Here is a 10129-nt window from a genome sequence, read left to right on the forward strand (position 1 = left end):
TATTCACTTCATGTTTCCTGAAAGCTTACTATGCTCTCCAATGAAAGCTCCAATTTCCTCTATAGACATGGTCTATGTCAGTCTGTTTGTGTTCAAGAGGAAGATGGTGCAGGATTCCAGTGGCACTTCCCATGTGAAGACAGAAGAGGGAGTAGGCTCTGGAGACAGAAGGGACTTGATGCCATCATCACAAACAACTACTTCAGCAGTTCCAGCCTTCAATCCTCATTCTAGAACAGCTCAGTCCTAGAGAAAACTGCTTAGAAACAAGGCTCAAGAACCCTATTCAAAGTCTATCAGTGGACAGTGAGCACAGTATATTCCTGGGAGCCTGGCCATTTGTGCTATCTACTAAGAAGGGAAGTCACCAAGTAGCACTCAGGATTTTGGCCTGGCTCCACATAGGGTTGAAGACTGAAAGCTTGACATAAGTCCCAAGCTACTCAGCAGGGCAGGAAGGGAGAGCATGAAAAAAACAAAAAACAAAAAAACCACAATCTAACTAAGATAAAAGTGGGGCCCCTGATGGGGGCTATAAGACAAATAAGGCATCCTGTGAAACTATATACACCAGGAACCAGGGCCTGGTAGCACCTGAGTAAGACAAGCACAGAGGACAAGAGATGAGCTGGACCAGGGTCACACCAGGAATGATGAGGTCTGTCTGAACTCCCCCTGTGGAGAAAAAACTTCCAGTCAACTCTCTGTAAGATTCTTTAGCTGGTAACCCCCAACATAAACACAGGCTAGAATCCCTCAGCCCAGCTAGAAGAACCTCCCTGTCCCAGGCAGGCATACTCACTTCAGTTCGAGCAGTGGGCTGGCTATAAATCACCTTCTTACCCGAAGTCCTGTAGATAAGCCAGAAGACACAGGCACTCAGTCCCCAAGCCCTTATGTTAACCTCTATTTGCCAAATTTATATGCCAAACTGAAAAATTTAAGGGAAGCAGGGAGTGGTCGGTAGAGAAGGAAACAGCACAAGCCCAGGGCCACATGAGATCAGGGGGCAAAACCCAGATGTCCTCCCAACCAGGTTGGTTGCCTCCACCTCCAACCCCTTCCCCTGGCCCCATTTCAGCTTCAAACCACATGCATCCATGCTGTCAACCTCAGAGAGCCCTAGGTCAGCACCTCACTCACCCTTTCTTTGCTCCTGAAAGAGAAGAAATAGATGACAAGTGTCAGCAGAATAGTGTCAGCATAGTACAGGAAGATGGGAGAGCTACCGTGCAGCACTTAATATGTTAAGAGGGGTAAGTGGTGGTCTTAGAGGAAAATCTTGGAACACATAAGCATAGTATCTGTGCCAGAACTAAGATGAGGCCCATGAATCATGCCCTGGAAGGGGAATGATATGAAGAGGCTTTGAGGGCAAATACTTACTCTCAAAGTAGCCTCGGCTATAGGCAAACCAGATGCCAAAAATCAGGACCCCCAGGAGAATCAGTGTTACGAGGACAGCTGCCACGATGCCCCCCACATTCAGCTCCGCTATGAGACACAAACAAGAGGCCAGGCATCTGGGTGCTCACTCTGGATACTGACACCACCACCACCACCAGGATGAAAAACAGACCCCGGCCCCCCATGCTACCCTATCCCAGGTCTGAGCCTGAGGCCCAGCCACATTCTCACTTACCAGCTTCCATGTGCACAGCATCAGATCTCATGGGTGACCCAAACCCATTCTGTGCCTGACAAGAGTATGCTCCAGTATCAAAAGTTGACAAGGGATCAAAGATCTAGAAGGTAGAAAACAAATGGGCTTCCTACTTGAAGAAGCCAAGTCCCTATTATTTTATGCCTCCTGACCCCAACTCCATAACTCAAAAAAAAAAAAAACCACCAAAACCCACTGCCACTGAGTCGATTCTAACTCACAGCAACCCCCCAATGGGTTTCCAAGGTGGTAAATCTTCATGGAAGTAGATTGCCTGGTCTTCCTTCCACAGAGTGGCTGGTGGTTTTCAACCACCAACCTGATTAGCAGTCAAATGCCTTAGGCACTGAGCCACCAGAGCTCCTTGACTCCAACTCCAAGTTCATCTTATTCTCTGTTCTTCTTTCAGGAGTTCTATAATCATGTTTCCCACCACCACTGCCTTTCACTTCCACCCCATTCATACCAGCTCCCCTGTTTTTTGATTCAGGGTATAAGAAGAGTTGATGAAGGCACGGTTGCTCTTGGGCTCTGTAGGGATCATGATCCCATCTCTGAACCAGAAGTATTCAGAGGGTGGGGAACCGTCTTGCTCTGAGCAGGTCAGCACCACCCGGTTCCCGATGGTAGCAGAGGAGGGGATGTTGACTGTAGGCTTGGATGGAGGCACTGGGGAGGGGGAGAAGGTGCTGAACACAAGGGCAGGGAGATGACAAGACAGCCCATCCATCACCATTAGCTTCCTTACAGACCCCACCTTAAGTTTCCACCTAACCAGGGGCTCATCCCTTCTCCCCAGCAGTGCTGAACCTTAACAAACCATCCACACAGCATTCTCACCATCAATAAGCTCTTAGTCCTAACAAAGCCTGCTAGGGCTTATGGAAGTAACTGAGGCCCACACAGAAGACACAAGGCACATACCAAGCACAATGAGCTGGACGCTGACCTCCCCATAGTTGTTGCCACCCTCTTCAGAGACCATACACGTATACATTCCAGTGTCTTTCCGGGTCACAGAATGGAAGGTGATGCCGTTGTGTAAGAAGGTAACTCGGTCCTCATAGGAAGCTACCAAGAGAGAAGAAGCAGGGAAGGTACAGAGTAAGCTGGAAAGCTGAGGAAAGATGACAGTGAAGGTGGCATGCCTTGCAAGGGCCCTCTTTTTCCCCCAGGAAGGCAATGGGAAGGTTATGGGGACTTGAGCCTCAGGGTGTGCCCCTTCCCTGGAGTTCTAATCCCCACCAATGATCCCACAATAACCCAGTCAGAAGAGGGTGGAACAACTCACCTGTGATCTTGCTGTTGTAGCAAACGAGGCTGGTGGTGTCACCTTGGACAAACTTCCACTCCACACGGGGAGAGGAGAAGCCGGAGTAGGAGCAGTATAATGTGGCAGCTGCAGGATCAAAGTGAGCAGGAGAAAGGTACATCAGCAAAAGGAAAAGATGGAGAGTGGTCCAAAACCACAGGCTGGGCTGATACCTGTCCACCCTCATGCCCACTGCCCACTTTCAACAGCCCCTCCCAACTCACCATTATTCTCTGCAACTTTGACTACAGGTTCAGAAGTGTACACTGAACCCTTGCTCAACACCAGGGGGCCTGTGAAAAAGGAGAGGGGGTTGTCCATCAGGAGCAGATAGAGAAGTGCATGGAGAAGGAAGGGCAGATCTAAATGACAAGGGATCTGAGACCTGGGCTCTCCAAGGACTTCTCTAGGCTGAGATCCTAAGGGGGAGGGATTCAAGAGATCCAGCATCCTCCTGGGCTCACATCCTCTCACCGTTATCCTAAGTATCTTCTTTAAATGTTTTCTGCTACAATGGCAGGCCAATACTTCCATTATCAATGGAAATAAAATATTTCTTTCACAAATGCAATTTGTTTCATTTTTAATTTTTCCTTCTGTGACTCCCAATAATCTAACGAGATTCCTGCTCATCTAGGGGCAGCTTCCAATATATCATGGTTGAGAGAAAGCATCTCAATAAATAATTGCAGCCACTTGTACAACAAATCCTGGAAGGAAGCCAGCAAAGCTGGAGGCAAAGGAGGGAAGGAAAGGGAGGAGAACTAATGAGGATAATAACAATGCTCAACATTTGTATAACATTTGTGCCTTTTAAAGTGTTTTCACATACATTATATTGTTTGATCCTTGAAACAAGCATGACAGATCATCCGGACAAGCATCAAAAGTTTACACAAGGAACCAAGACTGTAAGAAGTTAAGAACATGCCTAAAATCACACAGCTGGTCCTCAGATGGAGTTAGGACTAGCACTGGACTCAGATCACCTCGCAGGACTCTCCCACTGCCAAATGGAGAAAGGTAAAGAAAAAGTGGTGGGGGGTGACACAACAGGGGGTCACAGAAGAGGCTAACACATTCCAAATGAAGACAGAATTCTGGGATAACGCCATAATAATTGTGCTATAAAACTGCACTCATACAATTACTCTCATGCATGTTCTCAGAGACCAAATTCATGAAGTATGCTTTTATTTAGCTTTTAAGCCAGAGCCCCATCTTCCTTATTAGATAATGCATAAAGATTTGTGTAATGTTAACACATCTGTAAAATGCAAATAACATTTTTCATTCAATTACTAATGTCAATATGCTCTCTTGACCTTAGAGACTCCCCTTCCTCATCTGAAACTTGAGAAGTTTGCTCTAAAGTCCTTTAGGTTCTTTTCTTTCTTTTGCCACTAATATTTAGAATACATTAATTGCAATTTGATGCAGCAACACTGTGAAAGTCTGGATAAGTATTATCGCTCCACTTTAATTTTAGACAATTAAGTGTCTAAAAGGTTAAGGCCCAAAGTTTCATAGCTAAGAAGGAAATGGCAGAGCTAAGATTAACCTAGAGGTGTCTTAACTTCTTTATCTATTATATCTTTTTTGTAAACCATGCTTTTTCTCAGAAAAGCCATTGGTAAATGGAGGCAAACTGTAAGAAAATTTCATTCTTATTTAAGGCAAGTTCCTTTTATGTAGAAATTATTCCTAAATTATTACTTTGTATCTGGTTATTTGGCATTACATTTTTAATGCCAAGTCTAGTCTATACTCAAATGTATTAACAGACACAGAAATGAAATCAAATAGACTTTACTAAACTGATAACTTATGAGGACAAAGTCTCTTGCTCAGTGCTCATCAAGAATGGTGGTAATGACTGCATCTGCTTTGAATATATGTAACTAAAATATTGATGAGGATGTGATTGAAGTTCTACATAATTTATAATTAGTAAGATTCTATTATGCATAAAATAGACATTATAAAAATTAAAAATGTTTGTGATTCAAAGGACACCAACAAAAAAGGAAAAGACAACTCAGAAAATGAGATAAAATTAATGCAAATCTATCTGATAAGAGACTTGTATCTAACATGTATAACTATTACAATTGAGTAACAAAAAGAGATTTCCCCAAAGAAGATATACAAAATGGTCAACAAGCACATGAAAAGACATCCACCATCATTAACTATCAGTGAAATGCAAACTAAAACCAAAATAAGATACTACTTCACACCTACCAGAATGGCTTTAATAAAAAATATGGAAGTAACAAGTGTTAGGATGGATGTGGAAAAATTAGAACCCTCCAAACATTGCTGGTAAGAATGTAAAATAGTGCAGCCATGTTGGAATACAGTTTAGCAGTTTCTCAGAGTCAAACAGAGTTACCATGTGACCCAGCAATTCCACTCCTAGGTATACATCCAAGAGAAAGGAAAACTAATGTCTACACAAAAACTTGTGCATTCCTGGGAAGATGGCAGTGCAAACAAACCATAGTTCCAAACCCTCCCCCACAGATATAACAAGGAAATGGTGCTTCTGAATTGGGGAGCAAAGGAAAGCACTGGGGAACTAAAGACAGGCAAATAAGAACAATGAGTTATATATGATGGGAAAATCACTTCTCCCATTGTCCCTGCTTCTACCCCAGCCACATGGACTTTTGGCTACTATAAACTGGGATAGTGGCCCCAGAAAAAAGCGCCTACTTCCCTAACCACCATAGCTCCTGCTATGGCAAGACCCAAAGCTTCTGCCCTAAAATCAACATGGCACACTGGGTCCCTGGGGGTCCATTTGGAGTGTGCCAGCACATTCCCTACCCAGACAAGCTTCAAATTGCTACAGAAGGCCCATGCAGGGCTGTTCTCATAGTCAATGCTCTACCTACCTCCCTATATACCCCGTAGCTCAGGATTCTGAAACCAACAGGACAGACCTCCCTAGGGATCAGAGTTTGGGTCTGTTTGTTCTCCCTTACAGCCAAAGTAGAGGACTGCTGACTGAGGCTGCTATGTGCCGGGAAGCAGGCATCTTGAGTGGAAGCTATACCCACAGCCAACATACTATGTGTGTGTGTGTGTGGGAGGGGTTTTGGCTCTGATAGCAACAAGGCAGCTATCAGAGCTCTCTGGCAATCCACTCAGGCTGCATGGACTGGTATGACTTCCTACAGAAGGTTTCCTACGGTGGAATAAAAGTAATTATTATTATAAGAATAAAGGGAAAAAAGTGTATGTGTTGTTGTTGTTGTTACTATGGAAGTAGATTGCCCCATCTTCCTTCCGAGGAGTGGCCGGTGGGTTTGAACCGCCAGCCTCTGGTTAGCAATCAAGTGCCTTAGGCACTACGCTAGGAGAGCTCCTAGAAGTATGTTATATGTTACTAAGTCTATATTAATGAGGGAGGAACAACTCAGAAAAAGAGGGTGAGAATGGCAGCATAACTTAAGAATGTAATCGATGTCACTAAATTGTACATGTAGAAACTGTTGAATTGGTGTATGCTTTTCTATGTCTATTCTCAACAAAGACAAAAATAAATAAAATTTAGGAAGCTTGTACATGGAATGCTCATAGCAGCATTATCATAATATTCCAAAAAAAGAAAACAATCCAAATGTCCATCAACTGACAAATGGATAAATAAAATGTGGTCTTACCCATACAATCTACCACCTGCCTTTCAGTTTGTAATACTGTGGTGGCTTACATGTTGCTATGATTGATGCTGGAACCTAGGCCAAATACCAGCATGGTCATCCATGTTGGACAGGTTTCATCAGAGCTCCCAGACAAAGGCAAATTAGGAAGAAAAGCCTGGAAATGTACTTCTGAAAATTAGCCAATTAAAATCCTATGGATCACAACAGAATGTGATCTGATACAGGGCTGGAAGATGAGCCCTCTAGGTTAGAGGGCACTCAAAATACACGGTGGCCACAACAATGGACTCCAGTATACCAGCAATTATAAAGATGGCACAAGACCAGTCAACGTTGATTTTGTTGTACACGGGGTCACCATGAGTCAAAAACCGACTCCAGGGCAACTCACAACAACAACATCCATATAATGTAAAATTATTTGGCCATAAAAAGGAATGAAGTACTGATACATGCCACTGCATGAATGAACCTTGAAAACATTATGCTAAGTAAAAGAAGTCAAACACAAAAGACACATATTGTATGATTCTATACACAGGCATATCTCATTTTACTGTACTTTCTAGATACTGCATTTTTTAGAAATTGAAGGTTTGTGGCAATCCTGCTTCAAGCAAGTCTGGCAATCCTGTGTTGAGCAAGACTACTGGTGCCCTATTTCCAACAGCATGTGCTTAGTTTGTGTCTCCATGTCATATTTTTGTAACTCATAATATTTCAAACTTTTTCATAATACACTTAATAAACAACCAAAGCAAACTTACTGCCATCAAGTCAATTCTGACTCATAGAGTTCCCCCATTGGGTTTCCAACACTGTAAATCTTTACAGAAGCAGACTGCCTCATCTTTCTTCTGCAGAGCAACTAATGGCTCTGAATTGCCCAGCTGCTAGTTAGCAGTCAAATGCCTTAACCACTACACCCTCAGAGCTCCTTAACAGACTACAGTATAGTGTAAAAATAACTTTTATAGGCACTAACCAAAAACCTCACTCCCTGCCATCGAGTCAATTCCACTCATAGTGACCCCCATTGGGTTTCTGAGGTTTACGGAAGCAGACTGCCCCATCTTCCTTCCACAGACAGTCAAATGCCTTAGGCACTGTGCCATGAGAGCTCTTTTTATATGCACTAGAAAAAAAGAAACAAACCAAACTCATTGCCATTGAGTCTATTCTAATTCATGGCGACCCCCACTGGGTTTCCGAGGCAGTAAATCTTTATGGAAGTAGACTGCATCATTTTCCTTCCGTGGAGCAGCTGGTGGGTTTGACCACCAACCTTCTGATTAGCAGTCAAATGCCTTAGACACTGTGCTACCAGAGCTCCTTTTTTGTATTCACTGTTGTTGTTATGTGCCATTGAGTCGGACTGACTCATAGCAACCCCTCCTTGGGTTTCCAAGGCGGTATCACTACAGAAGTAGTTTACCCAACCTTCCTTCCAAGGAGTGGCTGGAAACAAAAAAGTGTGTGTGACTTGTTTTACTGCAGTAGTCTGGAACCAAACCTGCAATATCTGAAGTATGCCTGTATGTGAAATGTTGAGGATAGACAAATCCAACAGAAAGCAGACCAGTGGTTGCCTAGAGTTTGGGGGAGGGATGGCAAAGCAGTGGGGGTGGGGTAGGGAGATGTTTCTTTGCAGAGTAATGGCTTATTCTAAAATTGATTGTGGTGATGGTTCTACATATCTGTGAATATATTAAAAACCAATGAATTGTACATTTTAAATGGGTGAACTGTCTGCTATATGAATTACATTCAATAAAGCTGTTAGAAAACAAAAAGAATGCTGGTAATGAAATTCTTTGACTTTTGCTCAATTCAGCCTTCTCTGCTTTGATGATGATAACCCCCGCGCCCCCCCAATTCTTAAATTCTGTCTGCCACAGTGGTGTATGTGATGCTTGGATCAAATCTCTCTTCAGGAATTCAGGAATGAAGGACTTATTCTCCCAGTTGCTGGATATGTGGTCAGAGATAACTCAGCTATCAGCCCTTTTAGAAGATAAGTCAGTCAGAAAACTATCTTGCCAAAAGGCATGCTAGGGACAATGGCCTGAGCAATGCCCAACTCCCCAACTCCGGACAACTCTGAAGGACCATTCCTGCTTCAAAGCTCCACATGGCATAAGCTGAGGCCTTGCTGGGGCTACAATGCAGCTCAATTTATCCCTCTGCCCAGTCCTGCTGCCTTCTCCTCCTTTCCACAGGTGTCGATCCCAAGATCACTCTGTAATAAATATCTTGCATGGTAATCTGTTTCAAGAACCCAACCTGTGACACCACCCAAATAAAGAACAGGTTTTAATTAAACTAAAAACTACGCTTTGAAAGAATGAACCATCAAAAAATTAAAAATTATGGCACATAAATCTGATCATTATTTCTCTATCACTTTTTACTAAGCTGAAGTTCTTTTTTTTTAGTCCAATCAGATCATCAAATCTAAACAGTCAGGAATTACACCTATATGCACACAAACGCACTGGGCTACAAGCATATTCCCCTTTCTCATTAATCCTGATTGATGAAAAAATTCCCCAGTCCAGGCTTCTCAACTCTTGTGTAAAATACAGGGACCTTCACCTCAAAATCTTCACATCTCCCTCTGATGCGGGATTGCCTATTTCTGCCTGTGGCCTGTCTGTACTCAAAACCTGCGGTGTAGTAAATTACTTAGTGTGGCTTTTCTACCCATAAGTCTTATGTAAACTCCAAGGTGGGAATTGCTATTAGCAACTGAGGAGATCCTGATTTTAAAGTCACCCACCTGGGTTATTTCTGTTGGGCGTGGCACAATACAATGTTCTGGGAAGTTCCCACTCTCTCTCACGTGCTTAGAGTTCTGATGCTGTGATTGGCTAGTTTGACCACCCTTCCAGGCTCAAAAGGAGGCCTCCTGGAGGCAGAACTCTCTCTGTGACTGCTGGTTGAGGAAGATGTGCTGCCAAAAGAGACACGCACCCCCGAAAGAGACACGTGCTGCTGGGAAAGAGACGCAAGAGACACACATTGCTAAGTGAGACACCGAGGGACCAGCACTGCTGGGAAAGAGACTGTGAGAGACTGTTGGCTGAGGGACGGTGGGCTGGGAGAGAGACTGAGCGTTCTTCCTGAACCTGAGTTGTAGCCTGGTGCTTCCCTAATAAACCCTGTAATCCGTGAGTTCTGTGTGGCCACTGCAGCGAATTATCGAACCCAGGAGAGAGGTGGTGGGTGCTTTGGGAGGAACGGTTGGTGAAAGGGCTGGAGGGAGGCAGCATGGCTGGCCTTGTAGGAATAGGCCTTGGGTTACTGCTGGTAATCTTGTCTTCCTCTCATAGGGTTAGAGGAGGTCAGAACATGTGGCCTCCTTGCCCTTTTTGCAAAACCCTACTGTGGCTTCATATCACACAATAAGTCAAATTCATCTTTCCCATTCACCATATGACACCTCAGCCATTCTGGTCCACATTCCCTTTCTCATTACTG

At 43.8% G+C, this 10129-nt stretch overlaps 1 protein-coding gene across 1 annotated transcript; it reads right to left on the reverse strand.

Annotated features, from left to right (window-relative positions):
• Window positions 1-639: 639 nt before the first annotated feature.
• On the reverse strand, window positions 640-5326 carry F11R (F11 receptor). The gene is made up of 11 exons (XM_042781895.1): window positions 5294-5326; window positions 4943-5012; window positions 3200-3268; window positions 2955-3062; window positions 2588-2734; window positions 2130-2332; window positions 1643-1745; window positions 1387-1494; window positions 1144-1156; window positions 803-851; window positions 640-675 (listed from the first exon to the last, which is right to left on the reverse strand). Exons 1-11 carry the CDS (start codon window positions 5324-5326, stop codon window positions 640-642), a joined length of 939 nt encoding a protein of 312 aa, XP_042637829.1.
• Between the last annotated feature and the right edge of the window lie 4803 nt (window positions 5327-10129).

The sequence above is a fragment of the Orycteropus afer genome, unplaced genomic scaffold, assembly GCF_000298275.1.
Source record: "Orycteropus afer afer isolate SDZICR_OR568_19922 unplaced genomic scaffold, OryAfe1.0 scaffold00193, whole genome shotgun sequence".
Lineage (NCBI taxonomy): Eukaryota > Metazoa > Chordata > Mammalia > Tubulidentata > Orycteropodidae > Orycteropus > Orycteropus afer.